The following is an 18,722-nucleotide window of genomic DNA, read 5'->3' as shown; positions in this document are numbered from 1 at the left end:
TTGTGTAAAGCCTGTTGAACATGGAGTCAAAACTTAAATCACACATCTTGTCCGCTGTTTGTCAAACGAATCCCTGTCATGCTAACAAAAAATGTTGTCCCAGCACCGCCGATGAAATATAATGATGCTTCCTGTATCATTAATGGTTTAGTGTTGTTAAGATTTTTTTATGCATGTTGAAAGTTTGCTGCAGTCCTGAATAAACGTGTAGCTCCTCATGTTGATTGCAGTGTAATGTTTGTGGTGTGACAGAATGCATACTTTAAATGTCTTGGCTCACCGTGTGTAAACTGCGTTTGCAATAAGCATGTATCATATGGTTCACATATGATAAAGCGTCTGAGTCACCGTGTTTAATCTGAGCCACATGCAAACTGATGAATGAAGCGATCTGCTCATCAGAGTCAAGCAGTACCAGTGGGGGGATAATCAGTATTGCTTCATTTTGGTTGAAAGAACATTTGTTGCTTCCTCTGCACGCCAGCTGCTGGTTGTCCTGCAACGTTTCATTGGCAAAACAACAAAAGAGAACATTTGCAGGTGCTTGTGCTCTTGTTAGTGGTGTTGATTACAAGGTTTGAACAATGGACAATTACTGAAAAATGTGACCAGACAGAGTCGAGGCACATGTGATGTGCATGTGTGACACCAAAAGCGGGACAGGAGCACATTGTATTTTAATTCGGTCATATATCACGATGAACAATAGTGGAAACAAAACAATGCGTGTGTGGTTTCACGGGTGTGTTTTTCCAAGGGTGTTTGGTTTTTCAAAACAATGACTGGAAGGTAAGCTAACCACAAAAACATAAAATATTGCATCTCCTGGCTTGCAGAAGGTGAGAAAAGAAAGCAAAGACATCCAGGCTTCTGTCCTCATGGAGGTTTTTGGTATCCGTCGATAGGGCTCCCTGCCTGAGGGCAGAAAAATAAAATGTAAGTGAAGATGACCAAAGACAATAAACATAAGAGTGCACAAGAAGGGAATTGAGAGTGAGAAAAAACCTCAAAGAAAGTAAGTACAGGTCAAAGGATGGCTGGAAATGAATGCTAAAAGTGAGATTGAGGGATATTTCTATTTTAACCAGCTGTATTTTCCTGTTAATGTGACTGTCGTAACTCTGTGTATTCTCCACACCGATTGTAAAAAGCAAATCTACTTGCAAGCAGCATATATTATAGCAAAAAGTGCAAGCTCTCTGCAGCTTTCCAAAACACGCAATTGTACATATAACAGGTTAGTCTGCTTTGTAATTTAATTCAAAACTCAAAATGGCACTCAGCACTTGTTCCTATGGTGTCCTAGGGGATCTCCTCCCAGATCTAGACAGGGCATCACTGAGCTCCTGATAGTCTGAGGTGCAATCTGGTGCGTCAGATGGACAAGCATAATGTCCCAGAGGCATTCTATTAGATTTAGGTCAGATGTGCGTGGGGGTCAGTGGTATCAATTCCTTCATCTTCCAGGATCTGCTTGTAAAGTTCTGCCTCATGAGGTTGGGCTTTGTCATACATCGGGAGGAAGCCCAGGGCTCACTGCACCAGTTTATGGTCTGATAGTGGGGCCAAGGATTTCACCCCGATATTTAATGGCAGTCAGGATGCCACTTGCTGAGTCTGTAGAGGTCAGTGCATCCCTCCGTGGTCCCTCCCTGAACGGTGATACAGGCAGCATAACGTTCTCCACAGCTTCTCCAGGTCCTTTCAAATCTGTCACATGTCTTCAAGGTGAAGCTGCCCTCATTTGTGAAAAGCACAGGGCACTAGTGTTGGACCTGCCAATTATAGTATTCTGTGGCAAATGCCAATCAGACTACATGGTATCAGGTATATTCTGTGATCTTGAGACTGTGCTGGGAGACACAGCAACCTTGCAATGGCATGTATTGACGTATTGATACTGAGCAATCGGAAAAAATGGTCGGTGGCCTCCACCTGTAAAACCATTCCTGTTTTGGGGTTGTCTCATTGTTCCACATCTAGTGGACCTGTTGTAAATTTAATTAACACAAAAGAACCAGAATTTAATTAACAATCCTCTCTGTTATTCAACTGAACAGATCAATATCCCAGAATTTTAACTGAGTTGATGCCATACTCTGATTTAAAAGGGTTTTATTTTTTTAAAGGCAGAGTATCTTCTCCTATATTTCCAAAACTACCCAGAGAACCAGAGTTAGACTTATTGGTCTTTCAATAAGTTACTTAATCTAAACACTAGAAGAAGATTCACACTGATATTTAGTCAAGAATTTGAGACTTTTTTATTCACCTGTACTTCAGCAGCACCACTCTGTCTGAAATAGCACATCTCTCTATCTCTGCAGATGTCAGCCCAATGAACAGTAAGCGTCCTCCTTTTCTCTCTCTGTCATCTAACAATACTTATGTCTACACAATGTGAATCTCCCATTTGTATAAATCATGTCAGAGCTGGTAATGTGTTTTTTCATGGCTGTTTCCTCTATGACTCCGGTGCTCCCTGCTCCTCCAGCTAAATTTCTTCCCTCTCTCAGCTCAGCAAGGACTGCAAAAAAACCCCACTCTGCATCATCTGCACTCAATCAGAATAATTATCCCAAGAAATGCACTGCAGAGTCTGTGAGAGGTGAGGGGAATGAAGCACAGAGGCTATTGGCAATCACCTCCCTCCAGTCATTATTAGTCATCTCTTTGCTGCTTTGGAAAAGGACTCGAATGGCTTGGGAGGAAGCCATGTGCAGCCGACAGACAGACAGACAGTGAAAAGGTCTGATGTGAATCCGGAGCCCAAAAAATATCAGCCACCTCTGAAGTCTCTGGCAGCCTGGCAGCTCATCTGGGGGACTGGCAGCCATCCGCACACGATTATTAGCCTTATGTTCTGTCTGTCAGGCTTCCTCTTATCCCCATTTTTTAAAACACTGAACTTGTCATTCTGAAGATGTGAGGGCTTTGAAAAATCCCCAAAGTGGCCAGGCAGACACCTTCCACTATAAAAATCCTGCAGGAGGATGAAGTGTTTGAGGTCCTGTCAGGATTTGTGAGCTCTTCCTGAAGGAGTTCTTTGTGAGACATCGTGGGGTTCCTATTTGATTGCAAAATGGCTTTGAAACCTCAAGTTCCTCAAAGCCCTCTAACTTTTTAAAGCATGCTGCAGACAGAAAAACAAAACACTGATTAGACTCTGGTACCCATGAAGTATCTGTTATATGAATGCTCTGGCTGTTCTGCAAGTCCACAGGGGACTGGCAGCCATCCTCGCATGACTATCGCTGTTTTGAATGTCTGTTTTGCTCTTGAGTTGTGCATTCTTCTTTTATCCAAAGATTTTAAAACATTACACTGGTCACTCTTACAGAATCCTTTCAAACAATCCCAAGGCTGCTACTATCTGCACACTGCTCTTCAAATGAATACACTCAGGAGAAATATGGTTAGTTTAGCTTAGCATAAAGACTGGAAAAACTAAACTGGAAAAACATAACGTTCTGGTTTTATGGGTATTAAGCAGAGGACTTTTCTTGGCTTGGAGCAGTGACTCACTGGTGAATCTGCTGAGTGATGGAAAACGTCCCAGTAATGACATATTTGTTGTTTTCACACTGTTTATTTTATAGATTAAACAACCAATATAAAACACAATACTAAGTAAGCTGAAAAGCCAGTGGTAGATTATGCTACCTGCGCACAAAACTAGACTGTTTCCTTGTATTTCGGTTCTGAATGCTAAGCTAAGCTAACTAGTTGTTCGCTCCAGCTTCATATTTAATAGAAAGAGGCTTCAATTCTTTCAACTAAGCCTTGAAAATAAACCCATTAAGCTTATCTCTCAAAATGTTAAACTTTAACAAACACAACACGTCAGACATATGAATCCTCCTGAACAAGTTTCCTCTTTCGATTCAGCTTTTCAGTGATTTGCATCAAAGACATTTCAGAAAATTCAGCAAATGTGATGCCCCTATCAATGCCATCACAGCAACAACAACAGAAAACTGTGTGTACTCAGTTCTGAGTGTAGCATACTATGGATGTGTATAAATAAAATAATAAAAGCCCCAGTTATACAAAGAATTAAAAACTACTAACACAATCTAAACTGGTACTTTGATTAAATCCTATATGCAATGAACATGTCATAAACTAAGCTGCAACTTTCAGTGCATAAAAATTAGGTAGTGGGAAAGAAGAACTCCCTTCCAACAACTGGTTTGGTGATTGCATTGCATTTTTTCACATTTTGTGACCAGTTTTCAAGCAGATGTGGCAACAGATCGCCCAGAGGTTGAAATGCATCATCTTCAGACTCTAGGTGACTATTGTCGATAGCAAGGCGACTGCACGGGTTGCCTGGTGGGAGGCAATTGCAGTCTGTCTCAGACTGACTACAATCACTCTGAGACAGACTGGTGAAGGTTTGAGTGAGTTTGTGTCAATGAATGCAACTTGTCTGCAATATTCGACCAAACTGGTTACCAACTGGTTGTGTTGTGGTTATATTCCTGTATAAATACAAGGGTGCCAAGCACCTGTGCCGTGTTGCAGTTAAATTGCCGCTCTGCATCAACTATGTCACTATTTGTGGAGGAATTTCTGTTTCAAAATCTATGAGGTCTTACTGGACTCTGGTGTGTTAAGACAGTGATAAAACACCAGTGAGACAGTCTGCTGCCAACTATTTACATTCAAAGTCGGTTTGACGATAACAACTGATTGCAAGTGGTTGCACACCTGGTTCCCATCTTAAGAGCAAGTTACAAGGAGATAGCTTAGATGGTTCAACAACATCATTTCAACAAAAACAACATGGCAGTGACCAAAAACACTAAAGCTGATGGTTCAAAATGGAAAAATCCAGAAGTCAGTGGGTGAGGTCACTGTGCCTACACCATCTTTTAGATACCGCCTATAATCATAACTAATTTATTTCTATCGGTTTTCATCTGTTACATTGGTTATGCTACCCCAACTTTTTCAGATGTGTTTCACTATTGGATTCTCCAAAGACCTAAAAAGTCAACGACTGTCATCAGTTATTATTGGAAGCAGTCCTGCAGGGTGACTTTCTAAAACTTTGAATGGTTCCACTTTATGTGCTGAGTAGATATTTGTAAATCCAGTTTTTACCCAGATTGTTATTTTTTCAATGTTCTGTTTTTTTGGCTTATTTAGTCCTTCTATATGCATGCAGTCTGCTGTACAGACTCGTGTGTCCATGTTTAAAAACACTGATGATACTTCAGTGCACATGAATGTTCAGAGTCTTTTGGAAAACTCTCTGGCACTGCAATGAGCCCACAGCGGACTGGCAGCTGTGACCAGATGAATATGGTTTGGATTTCTAATATTTCAACACGAGTCTGCTCTTGTTTTTGATCCAAATATTTCGAAACACTGAAAAGATGGCTGTAGAGATAGAGGTGACATTGGAGGGGGGAAAAGGGGGGAAACTACAGACTGGTTCGTGAATTCTAAGGCCAAAGGAAACAGCCGATGTTTCAGGTGTCCCAAAGAAAGCACAGCACGAGCCGATTGTTCAAACAGCCTACTTTTACGTTTAGCAGCCAACAAGAACTCCATCTATATGATTAAATTGGACCTTTTTCTGTAGTTCCATACAAAAGTGTTTAAGCAGAGATTGTTGACCTAGGAGGCAGTACATCTGACTGCCCCCACAAGGGTCCCAATACAAGGATTCAAGGAAGGAGCTTTGGGTTGAAATACGCTGAGTTACAGTGTATTATTAGATTAGAAAGGTCGGTAAAAGTGACAATACAAGCACACATTTACATGCACATATTATGCCAACTGTCACAGTTTCTTCATGAAGAGGACACTAGAACTGTATGTATGTAAACTTGGTTATTTGGGGAACGAGCAGCAGTTACTCACTGAATACTTGAAGACTACTCAACCATAAAAAGTAAAAAAGAAAAAAACAATTATTAGACTGTGGTTCTGTGAGTCTCCTGGATATTTGACAATTCCTTCAGGGACTGGCAGTCACATCCAGATGAATGTTAGCTCTCTTTTTTCATGTCTTCTATTTCAGTCCTGAGATCACCACCAGATTTCTTAAAATAAAGGTTCATCTGAGGGCTGCAGTGACACGCGAAGAGAGCCAGCAAGCATTCGAAACTTCGAGCTGCCACGAAACTTCAGTTTCTCATAACATTATTACAGAAAATAATCACCGCCGTGCTCCACACATGAGAAGTAACAGAGCCACACAGGTACCTTAAAGTGTGCCCTTTAGACGATCCACAGCAGAGATGTTAGACACGTTTATCCAAAGCACACTTGTAATTTCTGGAAGAACTGACAGCACGGCAGCTCCTCTGGGGATTGGCAACCATACTCGAATGAATATTGGCACTGTAATGAAGGTCTAATGTTTCACGTCCAAGGTTTCCACGTGTCATCAGAGATTTCACGAGACCGAACAGGCGTGGAGACATTTTGAGTAACCTTTAAGCTGCCGTGAGAAGATTTCTTCTGCAGCAAATTTCGATAAGAAAACCATTCAGGAAGAAAAAATTAAAGTGATACCTGGTCGAGGAGCTCTTCGCACAGCATGTTTGACTTCTCCACCTGAGACTCCAGGTTGGTCACTGTGTCTGCCTCCCATGATATTATACTGCTTTAAGAGACAGGAAGTTTAAATGTGTTATAAGGTGAGTAAAAGTTGAAAAAGACACTCAGATAATAATGAACTAGTTCCTCATTAAATCTGTTCATCTATCACTACCTGTCACAGCCCTCGGCGTCCTGAAGGGGGCAGACAAGTCTCCGTGTTGGACTGCCGTCATGTGAACGCTTTAGTTTCTCAGCTTTCTTTTCCAACCTGCTGACCTGTCGCAGCAGAGCTTCTCTCTCCTCCATGAGGCAGTCTTTGAACCTGTAGAATATGATAACTCAGCAACTCTTCAAGCACAGCGTACATAATCCCACGAGTTTCTAAATATTTGCTAATTAATCTATAAAGGAAGCACCAGCAGCATGTAGCCTGGCTGGAGGAGGGGGTTATAAATTGTAGGGTTGATTTCCAGACTTTCCTATCCACATGTAAAAATGTCCTAAAGCAAGATGTTGAACCCCCGTGCGCTTTCTAAATTTTAGCTGCTTTGGATACGAGTTTGCCAATATGTCTAATGCAATGTGCATAAGCAGGGCCCAGAATATGAATTATGTGCACTACCTGTACTGATTGCATTAGAAATTTCTGGAGCGGGGCTTGTAATATATCAATGTATCAATTTGAAGTGAAAAGATAGGGGGAAAAAATGCACATTTACGCTCTCAGTCAAAATTCCTCTGATGTAAACACCAGACCAACAGAACAATACAATTCAGTTTCTTACCCTGTCCTTGACAGACTGTCATACGATCCAACTTATCCTCAACATGAAATCTGTATTAATCTTTTGGAGAGTTTAATGTGAGGAATTCTGGGGCCTAAGGCTGGGACACTAACAGGAAACATTTGGGTCACAGAGGGGAGATGTTTGAAAGCACTTAACTTTCTTCAAGAATCATCAATCTCTATTTTTTTGTATAAAGTTGATCTAGTGACTCACGAAAACAGATTTTAAGTGATTCCTTAAGGTTGCAATGTTTCTTGTTTCAGTTATAAAGGCGAAACATGGGAGATGCTTTAAAAATAGCATCCAGTGTGTTAGAAGGGCTTTCGGGGATTCTAGCAGAGCTTTCTGACTGATGAACAAACATTGCTGGTTAGTTAACTTTTAAAGAAACTTATGGTTACTTCTGTGACCTAAATGCATGATGATGAGTGGTATCCTACCCACATACACTATAGTACTTAGTTAATTTCTAGCAAACTCAGCTGTCAGACCTCTATCTCAACTTATTGGTCTTTCTTTAATTACAAGAGACATATAAAAGTATTAAAAAGAGGTTTTTGTGACATTTTTGGAAGCTACAACACTCTTTCCACATCTCTTGTCCGTAACATTTTGGTAAATGGTAAATGGCCTGCATTTGTATAGCGCTTTTCTAGTCCTAGGGACCCCAAAGCACTTCACACTACATTCAGTCATTCACCCATTCACACACACATTCACACACTGGCGATGGCAAGCTACATTGTAGCCACAGCTGCCCTGGGGCGCACTGACAGAGGCGAGGCTGGCGGACACTGGCGCCACCGGGCCCTCTGACCACCACCAGTAGGCAAACATGGGGTTAGTTTCTTGCCCAAGGATATTTGGCATGCATTTTAGCACCTTTAAGCACGTTGTTTCAGTTTTACGACCTGTAGCAGCTTATGTGCTGTGGTGCACCCTCACTGCTGTTTCCAGCTGGTGCAGACAGCTGTTTTCAGCTGTGACAAACCAACCTGCATGGCAGCACAAAGATGCAGTCAGAGGCTTGTTGGGAATTGAATTTTGAAGTTTTTTTCCCCAGAGAAGATGGTGAAGACGGAGTTAAAGTAAATAAGATGGGTAGAAAGCAGACTACAAAGTAAATTAGGTCCCTCTGTGTCTGCTTATTGTGAGTATGTGTAGCTCATATTAACACAGTGCTACCAGTAACATCATAACAAGGCCAAATCATACCATGGGAATTTTAGGTAGCTTTGTAGCTCTGCCACAAAAAACAGACAGATCAAAGATGTTAATGCTTAAAAAATAGTTTAAAAACTTTTTAAATTCATCCAAATCTCTCAAAAACAGCTATGATGTTACATCTATTGATGTCTTTGTATTGTGTTGCAGTGATATCAAGAAATCAGGATGGGCTGTGCTCTCTTGTAATACCACTTTGATCCACATGATGGTGCACTGAGTGTCTAATCTGATTTAAGTCCAAAAACACCCATTACAGCAGTATTCACGCAACATTTTAAAGAATTCTTGTTACTATCACACTTTTGTTGTGTTTTCTGGTAACTTTCTGGTAAAACACTGCCATCTTGTGGTGAAATGTTTAATGACATTTGCAGAAGGTAATTGCAAAAAGTACCTTTAATCACTGTTTAGAATAAATCAAGTATTTCTATACAAATAAAAAATAATTGTGTCTGAGTAAATGACAGTCAGTTAAACAACTGGAATAGTTTGCTTGTTTATTTTAATCACATTTGACATGCATTAACTCTGGTAGATGCTTTGTATATTATAAGAAATCAGAACTTTACTCACTTCCAGCTAGATAAAAACGCAAGTAGATAAGTCTCCTTTCCAATAATCATTTACAAATGTATTTTCTATGCAGAACCACATTATTTATATTAAGAAGGGGTTTTCAGGGTTTCGTTTACATCAACTTTGAGCATGTGTGCAGACAATAAAGACTTTAAAATCTGATCCTGTTATGTTTTTTGGTACACACAGCTGAGATATATTTAAAAACAAAGCAAAACAAAAAAAGAACCCTACTCACCTCTTCACACAAGACATCCAGTAACGCTGTTGCTGACAAAGCCACTCGAACTGCTCTGCCGTCTCCTGAAGTTTCCTCAGGCTTCCCTCATTTTCCTGCTGCAGTTCCCTCACCTCAAAAAAAAAACAAAAAACAAATAAATAAATATATTTCTCCCAAAACCAGGATGTGACCAAGACAACAAAATTAGAAAATTATGATGGGGGCGTGTAAATATAAATCAGGAAAAGACGACATGTCATGTGGAAAGATGAGCGGGTCCAGTGGAGTCAGACTTAATCTTCTGCTCCCAGGCCTTTCACAATAATTTACAGGCCTTATCCCCTGCAAATAATTGTTCTCATGAAGTTTCTCACTGACTCTGCAGTCTGTTGTTCTCTTCTCTTGGCCTTGTGAAGATGTCTCAAAGGAAAGATAATTGTAGACCTGGATTGTTTGCTGTTTGATGGACTGGATGAAGCAGACGCCAATGCGGGAGTGAGTCTTTGAAGCCGAGTGTAAATAAATGAGGAATGTTCCGCTAATGCCTGAACCCAACACACACCAACACACCGACACACACCAATGCCAGCAACATCTGAATTAGTGCTCTCACTTGGGTGGTTGTAGTTTTTAAAATTTGGACACAGTACATAAATTTGAACCGTGAGGTTTTCGGAATCCAGCGGCAGATCATTATTCACAGCTGGCACTCTGCCACACTGACCTGAAGTAACCTGAGATCGCACAAACAGTGTTAATCCATTACTTCTGATTGGAGGAGCCGGCTACAGAGAAATAATCCCCGTTCACGGCAAATTCATTAAAGCTCTGTCACTCATCAACAGTTTTATTTGTGTTTCAACCCAAAAAAAAGGCCAAAGCAGTGTTTAAATAAGTGTCTGATCCTGACATCTGCTGGACAAAATCAGCACTGCAATCACTAAACTGATGATTTTATTGAACCTCCTCATTAGCCAAAGTCTTGCATTTCACACTTTTTTTCTTTTCCAGCAGCATTTGCCTTGATGAAGGGATGTCTCCCCCGGTGCTTCTGCTGAGATTTCTCCCATCATGTACAGCTAATAGGTTGTTTTAGACAGTGGTTCTTTTCAGGGTCCAAGAATAGAGGATTTTGATGTTATATGTGATAGTCCTGAGCCCTCCTTGTTTTGCCTGCATGCTGCACCTTTCAGGTACAAATGCTTGACTGCTCTTACCTCAATAAGGAAATTACTTTACTTGCTCGATGTGCAGTTTATAGTCAATTTTGCTTATGAATTTTCCTAATTGAATGAAGTGACCCATGAGTATCTGCATAGCAGCCATAATAAGAGCTGGTCAGATTATATACATACTAAGGAATGTTGCTCTGATGCTTCCTTTATTACCTGCTTTACCACAAGACACACTGGCTCATCCTTTATGAAAGGAAATGCAGTAAGGCTATCTCATAAGTCGAAGTGACACACTATCCGAAGATCATTAAAAACAAACAATCAACATAACTGACAAAACCCATGAGCCTCTCAACGTTCTTTTTTTATTGTCTTGCAGTTTCTTGTTTAAGCCAGAAATGTTTGACTTTGTTAAATAAATGTTAACGTAATTAAAATTCTTGCCGCGTGGGTCCAGCGTCTTTATAACATCAGAGTGAGCTTATTCATGATTTGAACCTGTGGCTTTGCGCATACCAAGCAAGATCACACTCAGCAATGTCCAAACACATGGACAGTTTCACACAGGAAACTTCTTGCCTCCTTTATTATTTTATTTAAATTCAATTAGTTTAATAAAGCACTGTGTACTTTTTGTTATGATGCAATGGACAGTTTGCTTTTACCGACAGCAGTATTTACTTTAGTGCTTCAGAGGCCTGATATGAGTTTGTTTCTTCAGCAGTGTTTATCTAACAGTTCTCAGATCACAGCAGAGAATCATTTTAAAATACTTTTGCTTTTTCCATAAATCCTAATCATCAGTAAGGACGCGTATCAGATCTCCAGACGCAGTGCAAACACTGCAGCTCTCTCCGCTTGGCTCATCCTGAACTACTCATCAAAAACATGGTGAAGCTGCTCAAATGTGGAACAAATTACCAAAGGAGCTCAGGCTGGAGAGAAAGTGCCGACTACTTTTAAAATAGTTTTACATTCAAAATATAGACCTGCACATTTACCAGCGATTTCAATAAAACGTACTGTATCCAGATTTCTTACAGCAGATTCCCCTCCTGACGCAAACCCCAAAGAGATTTGGCAAATGTGTAAACTGCTACACAATAAAGAGAACTAAAAGTATGGAAGGTTTTGGAAAGTATGAGTAGCTTGTTGAGTGTTACTAACGTCATGAGTGTGCAGCTTCCCCTCACTGCCCCCTCACCTGTGATATCTACTTTCAAAGAATGAAGATGACCACCCTGAAAAAGTCGATGGTTCAAAACAGGACCTCACAACACAGTGGCTGTGTCCATCCTTTGTATACAGTCTCTGCATGACTTTTCAGAGACACTTTTTAAGTCTTTGCACCGCAAATATTACACCTTCAGCCTTTTGTTTCAAATTTATATGCAGTAAACTCTGAGCTTTGACCCACGTCAGTCCTAAACTCTTCCTTCTCACCTCCTTCTGATAAGTTCTGCGGAGATCCATCAGCTCTTCTGTCAGCGTCCTGTTAGTTTCTTCTAGCCTTTCCAGCTCCACTGTCTTACTGTTGATGACAATTAGAAAAATGTCTTATTTACCTGTGTCAGCTCATTAAACTCTGCTTGTAGCCAGTTTAAATTTAGTATCTTTATTTGATCTTTCATCAATGTAAAGTTTACTGTAAGATAAACACTCATACTTAAAATTTACAGTACTAAAGTAACTAAAATACTCACTCTTATCGTAGTGTGCTTAGATGTATTTTGTTTTTTCACAGTCCATTTATTCATTTCTTTGTAGCCATCAGATAAGGAAACATGTTGGTCTTGATAAAAGTTTTAGGGTAAATATTTTGCTCTCTGCGAACGCCCAAATTTCTTTCATCTGTATTTCTGGAGTCATAATGTGATAACAAACTCTGACACTAAGCCGACACTCTGCAGGGATTTAACATCAGCAGACTGAAGCTCGCCGCTGCTCGGAGGACTTTTCAGCTGATTTAAAGTCGCGGGTCCAGACTCGATGTTTTTGTTCAGCCTTGAAACAACAGTCTGAGACAATTTTCTTCTCTGTGCCGGGCAGCCCGTGACAGCTTTACTTGGCTTCAGTTTCCACAAGATGGTAATCAAAAGTCAACCGTTTTAATGTTTTTTCTTTTTCTGTCTGCAGCCTTATCTGGGTTAATGTTCATTGTGTATGTTTTAATGTCGATAAGGTTTTAATCAAGTCATTAACAATTCAGCAATACAGAGGACAGGCGGCTCTTTTAGTTTCTCCAGAGCTTTGCAATTTTAAAAAAATGGAAACTGCACACAGAAAGGTCCCAGACGGGGTTTAAAACTCTTCTTGCTGTGAGGTGACAGTGCTAACCACTGTACCACTGTTCCACCCACAGTAATTAGTGGATTAGTCCATTTTTGTTTAGAATACGAAGTAAGAACACAGCATTATAATGACGGCTTTAAAGCCCAGAGTAGTCGTGAGGTCCTGAGCCTCTTACATCTAAAGTCAAATGTTAGAATGTTAAAAATGGCAAAAATGACTCCAGACAACCACAAAAAGAAAATAAAGTTAAAAAGTAATCCAAGATTTCTATTAAAAATAACAACAAAGAATTTTGAAACAATTACAAAGAGCAACAAAATGACCACAAAGAGACACAAAACGTATATATTGTTTCAGAACTAGCTGGTGTCAGTTACAGAGAGATGCAAAACTACCACAGGAGATGCAAAATGGTCACAAAGAGATTTAAAAGTTAATACAAAGATACCTTAATATAATATAAAAATGGCACAAAGAAAATGTAACAACGTGAGAAAGATGCAAAACTACTGTCTTCATCAAACATCAGGAGGTGCTTTCCTGTCTCAGAACCCCTGCACTGTCTAAATGTGCGTCTGTTTTGGAGCATGTCAGAGTATTAACTTAAAGTTAAAAAAATGTATTCCTATATTACATGAAATCATTGTGTGTTTTGCGGCTTACCTCTGCAAGTTTTTCTAAGTAAATGTAAACCAAATTGTACTGTGTAAAGTAAAGAAAGAAAACATGATTCCGTGTTTTGTCATACTGGAGAGACTGAAGATTTACCTGCGCAGCTCTGCGTGGAGGCTCTCAGTGAGTGTAGCTCTGTGCTGGGCCTCAGCGTACAGCTCTGTCTGGAGATTTTCTGCCACCTCAGTTCTGTGTTGGGCCTCAGCCTGCAGCTCCTCCACCAGGCTCTCCAGCTTCACCTCAGAGCTCTGCAGGCAAAGCAGCTCTGCGCCGACCTGCCGCAGTAGCTCTGCATCCCGGGAGCTCGCCTCCACTAGCAGGACCACGCGCTGCCGAAGCAAGTTCACCAGGTCCTGCGGGGAAGACACGGACATACTGAGAATACTGCAGATTTGCTCACATGAACACTTCAGCACTTCCTATCCTTTTCAAATCTCACTGGAGACATGCTATTCTCCAATACAGTCTGCATAAGTGATATCAGACACACCTTTAGGTCAAAGAGTTTGGGACAAGCCCAAACCTGATACTGTCTTTGAGGGGAAAGTGAAGGAGTCAAGTTCTCCAAAACTGTAACAAATACCACTGATGTCTCTAAGAGGGCTGATAATTTGTTACTGTGCAACCTTTAAGTATGACACGGGATAAATGCTGAAAAATGACTCATAATCCTTCTGACCACTTTGATAAGCTGCTGAAACAACTGTATGACAAGAAAGCTGTTTTGATGCTCATTAGATTTCTTTAGTTCAGTGAAATGTCTCTGTGGTTCAAAACTCTTACTTCTTGTAGCTCATACTTATGCAGTTTGTAAGTAACCAATGCCAAAACATCAGCATTTTCCATGTGCAAACACATTTACTGTAAACTTAATTCCACTGTAACTAACAGACAGCAAAGATGAGCTGATTTGTTGATGTCAGAGGTACAGATTATGTGGATAAATGGAAAGTTTCCCATTCATTTCATAAGCTGTATTTATCCACTACTTCTTAATAATATTTAAACTAGTTTAAGTCTAGTTTAAATGATTTAAACTAGACTTAAACTAGAAGCAATATATTTAAAAGAGAGAGATTTCTGTACAGAAACCAACCAATAAGAAAATCTATAGATATACACAGATGTCACTCAGCAGCAACACTCAGTGACAGTTTAAATTTCAATCCAAGTAACAATTACAATCCAACAAATACTTACATCCTGCAAAATGTCATTTATTTCCGCTTCTACTGTGAAATGAGTAGCGTATGAATGAGCAAGAACTATTGGGAAGTGGCAGTGATTACAGATTCAACTGAAAGCGAATACCTCAGAGCTTTGTGCAAGTAAGATGTGAAGGTAAAACTTTAAGGTGTATTTATTAGTAAATTATTAGCAACTTACTCTATTTGATCTATGTTGAATATATAAATTTAACATTTATAGCAGACAGCCTTGTTCTGTTTACATGTAAAAGATAAGTCATAATCGGTCCACCTGCTGCTGCTGGATCCTGCTGATAAGTTGGGTCTGGTTCATCCTGAGTTCCATATTGAGCTGGTCTTGCTTGAGGAGTTGGGCGGTCACAGCTTCCAGATCATTCTGCAGCCTTCTCTCCCTCTCTCGGGACACCAGAAACTCTCTGTCCAACACCGCTGAGGCCACAAAACCAAGAAGAGTTAGTTAAACTGAGCACATTAGATGTAACTGTGTGGCTGACTTTACTTAAATACTTAATGTTAAACAGTCAATTTTGTACTGCAGACACTTATCACTCCAAAGACATTAATCACTGATGGTTTCATTTCATTAACTGATTAGTGCGGGAAAAAAATAAAAAACAAAAAAGTAAGTTAACTAAAAAATAAATCATATTTTAAAAATAAAATATTAACAGTGTATCAGAACTTCTCTGTAGTTTGTATAACAGTCGCCAGTATGTCTATTATAATACTTAATGCACTTAATGTAATAAATAAATTCTGCTTAAAAACTGATACATCAGTTTTACCAAGCAGAAAATCTACTGCATAGACTACTTTTGATACTTAAAAATACCGATTCCGTCAGTTATACTTAATTAGCTCAGTTATTTAAAAGTTCTATATTTAAACCATTAAGTAAGTAAACTCTGAATTGTTGTAGTTTTATTGATGTAGCTGCTCAGTAATTTTCTTTTGCTGCAACAAATTATTTTTTATTCAGGATTAACATTTTCTTAAAGAATAAATGAATATAAATAAATAAAATTTAAAAACAAAGTTAAGATGTGAACTTTAACCACTGATTGTTTTAGTTTTGCTTGTACTTATTTTTGTGTGTGATATGTTTAAGGAGTAAAAAGTTGTAATGTAGCACAATTTTGTAGAGTATAATACTTACATTCTGATTTTTTTTCTATAGTATATTTTTCTATAATACAGTACTTGAGTAAATATACTTAGTTACATTGTTAAGTTTTTATGTGAGTACAGCTCTAAATCCTTATGATACCAAAACAATAAACACACAACCAGAAAGGCTCTCAAGTACTAACATCAGTACTAATGTAGGATTTAGCCTGTTACAATATTTTTTAATTTTATAACATGGAATAAAATTTTAATTAAACATGGAATTTAATTGAATTAAAAAAAGTAGATAACACCACTGTCACCACTCGCTACTCTTACATCTTATTACAGAGGTAAATGTGCATTGTAACAGTATGGGCTTTAAGTAGACCAACACTGACCCAGATTGCAATGAAAACAGATAATACAAACTGTAGTTATATTACATGTTTAAAAAAACTACCAGAAATTTCTGTAAATAAACTTTGCTCTAGTCAGATACCCTGTAACTGTGACTGCATTGACTTGGAAACTGTTGCACAATGACTATAAAGTTGATTCTGTTAAAGTGTAATCTGCTGCAGGAAACATGCACTTTGTTTTCTGTTTATTAAGAACACCGGGCTCAAACTAATGCAGCGACCCTGCAATAAAGCCTGTTTTCATTAAAGATCAGTGTTTTAGTTCGTCACATTTTACTTGACAGCGTAAAGATGAAAGTATTTCTTTTCACGCAAAATATGTGTGGTTCTTCTAACAACACTGTGACCTTCGATTGAATTTGATGTTTATTTGGCAAGCGTGTTTTTCCATTCAGGAAATTTGACTCTGGGTCAAGTGGATTCCAATGCACTCACACACAATGCAACAGCACATAAAGAGATATTTACATATAAATAGATGAAACAGCAGGTCAGACTGTTCCTATAAATTTTACAGAGATGATGTGCATGGAATGCAGAATGTATTAATATGCATTCAGCATATGCTCTTTATCATAGTGTAAAATCAAATTACCAGCATAGATTTTATAAACTGAGCTAAATTAAGTTTAGAAATTAAGCTAAACTGAAGCTAATCAATTTATATTTTGAAACATGTTTGCCATGTTTCATGTAGTTTTTCTTTCTTTTTTCAAGACATTTTTCAAATTATTATTACTTTATTTTTCAGATTTGTTAGTAAAGTCTAACTATGGACATTTGTGATGGGCATTTTTTTATTACCTTTACTATTTTTACAAACAAAACAATCTTTAAAAACTCATGAATCTATAAGTAAGCAGCAGCACTTCCATTTTCAACAGTCACATAATTATACTAAGCAACTTTTTCTGTGCAGGACTTTGACTTGTAGCAAAGCATGATAATAAAGCCAGCAGTACTTTGACTAAAGAAAAGGATGGGAGCACTTTCTGCAGTTCTGATGACATTTTAAATATTAATTTCCATCTTATTTAAACTGTTAGCTGTATAGACATTGTGTGGTGCTCATCTGATCTACTACTTGACTATAATCTGAACGCCTCAGTGGACTCAACATTATAACCTTCCTGAAGGGAGAAGAGGGTTTTTTTTCCCTTTGTAGTAAACTAGCAGTTTTCATGTAGATAAGAGATTAACAGTCAGCTGAACCCGTCTTGACCTTTGTGACTTACCTTTGTCATGAGCTAGGCGGGTGCACTTGGCCGTCAGATACTGGATCTGACTGAAGTCCTCGTCCCGGTGTGCTCGGAAAAACCGCCTCATGATCATCTGTGTCTCATCTGCTCCCTGAAAGACCTAAAACCGCCTTCCCATGATCCTCGGGGCAGGGCGGGTGTGTCCCACATGGACTGAGAGGACATAGCGTGCACATTTCCCGCAATATTTAACCTTACCTGAAGGTCTTAAAGAGGACTCCTACCTGGTGCACACCTACAAGGGGCAGGTTCCAGCATTAAAACAAGCTGCTGTTGTCACAACATGGAAGCGAGTGCTGCTGCGGTGTCTCTCTGTGGATTTTCTTGCCATCTGGCCTGCTACTTGAATAAAGAGGGAAAACTAAAGTTTGCATCATGCACAAAGTAAAAGGCTGATCTTATTTTATATGCAAATTGTGTTGTGAAGTTCTCCCCCGAGGCAGTGGCTGAGCTGAAGAAGTCAGGCATGTTGTATCTAGCAGACAGGAGTCTTTATGGCAGCAGCCTCAGGTTAGTGCTTTATTATATATGACTGCATAAGAGGTTTAATAAAGGAAAATCCCATGAATGTGCATTAAAATCTAGAACTTTATCAAATGTATTGTGTTAAAGTGTCTATGTGTTGGTTTAGGTTTGATATATTGCCATGGAGATGAGCTCACTTTGTTTTCAGTATTTTGTTGCTAGCAAGTAAAAAAATCCAGAGGACTGTGCAGCCTTGGTGAAGGTGAGCGTGTTCAGGTCACTGACTGTTATTTACTTTACAAACAACATGGAAAAGCCTTCTCTGTGAGTGATACACAGCTTTTCCATTTATTTGAGGTCATGTAAAGGAAGTCTTGAACTTTTTAGGACAAATTTACCTTCAGCGGTGTGAGGCCACGGCGCATTGGTGCTCATAAAGGAGACGCTTTGTCTTTATTTTCCTAAATCTTTTCTCTTGCTTTATATAATAGAGCTGGACACCTCGAGAGGAGACTGTGGTTCGCTCTCGAACCTGTAGTCCAGTTTTTCCGCCACCAGAGGGAGACACACTGCCTCTAAGAGCCACTTCCCTGTGTGTGCAATCGAAGACATTTTATTGATTACGTTTACATTCATGGATATTTAAAATGAAGACAGCCGCAAAGCTTGTTACAAGCCCAGCAAAGGAACACGAAAGTAATAAATAATAAAATATTGAAATTATTTAAAAAAATAATCAAAATGAGTTGATAT

At 39.2% G+C, this 18,722-nt stretch overlaps 1 protein-coding gene across 5 annotated transcripts; it reads right to left on the bottom strand.

The window, feature by feature from the left end:
- Positions 1–660: 660 nt before the first annotated feature.
- LOC102305158 (coiled-coil domain-containing protein 18) lies at positions 661–18,709 on the bottom strand. 5 transcript variants are annotated; one of them, XR_006054509.1, is made up of 9 exons: positions 17,481–18,703; positions 14,988–15,145; positions 13,605–13,861; positions 11,988–12,075; positions 9,388–9,500; positions 6,731–6,880; positions 6,532–6,622; positions 2,273–2,384; positions 661–915 (listed from the first exon to the last, which is right to left on the bottom strand). XR_006054509.1 is itself a non-coding variant. In XM_042221735.1 (8 exons), exons 1-8 carry the CDS (start codon positions 17,575–17,577, stop codon positions 877–879), a joined length of 990 nt encoding a protein of 329 aa, XP_042077669.1. In that variant the 5' UTR covers positions 17,578–18,706; the 3' UTR covers positions 661–876. The 5 variants fall into 5 exon arrangements, 4 of the variants coding, with proteins under 4 accessions (XP_042077669.1, XP_005924129.1, XP_042077671.1 ...); XM_042221735.1 differs by lacking the exon at positions 2,273–2,384 and having other exon boundaries at positions 6,532–6,619; positions 17,481–18,706; XM_005924067.3 differs by lacking the exon at positions 2,273–2,384 and having other exon boundaries at positions 17,481–18,701.
- Positions 18,710–18,722: the final 13 nt, after the last annotated feature.

The sequence above is a fragment of the Haplochromis burtoni genome, unplaced genomic scaffold (assembly GCF_018398535.1).
Source record: "Haplochromis burtoni strain Fernald_Lab_line unplaced genomic scaffold, NCSU_Asbu1 Contig_73, whole genome shotgun sequence".
Taxonomy (NCBI): Eukaryota; Metazoa; Chordata; class Actinopteri; order Cichliformes; family Cichlidae; genus Haplochromis; species Haplochromis burtoni.
This window is presented reverse-complemented; position numbering and strand designations above follow the sequence as displayed.

Bases quoted from the DNA above. Each gene is read 5' to 3' on its own strand.
- LOC102305158 (XM_005924067.3), bottom strand. From the start codon at position 17,577: ATGATCATGAGGCGGTTTTTCCGAGCACACCGGGACGAGGACTTCAGT. The intron at 13,862-14,987 runs GTGGACCGATTA...TCTTCCCCGCAG, and splicing joins GCAGGATCCAGCAGCAGCAG to GACCTGGTGAACTTGCTTCG. The intron at 9,501-11,987 runs GTGAGAAGGAAG...TTTTTTTTTGAG, and splicing joins GCAGAACTTATCAGAAGGAG to GTGAGGGAACTGCAGCAGGA.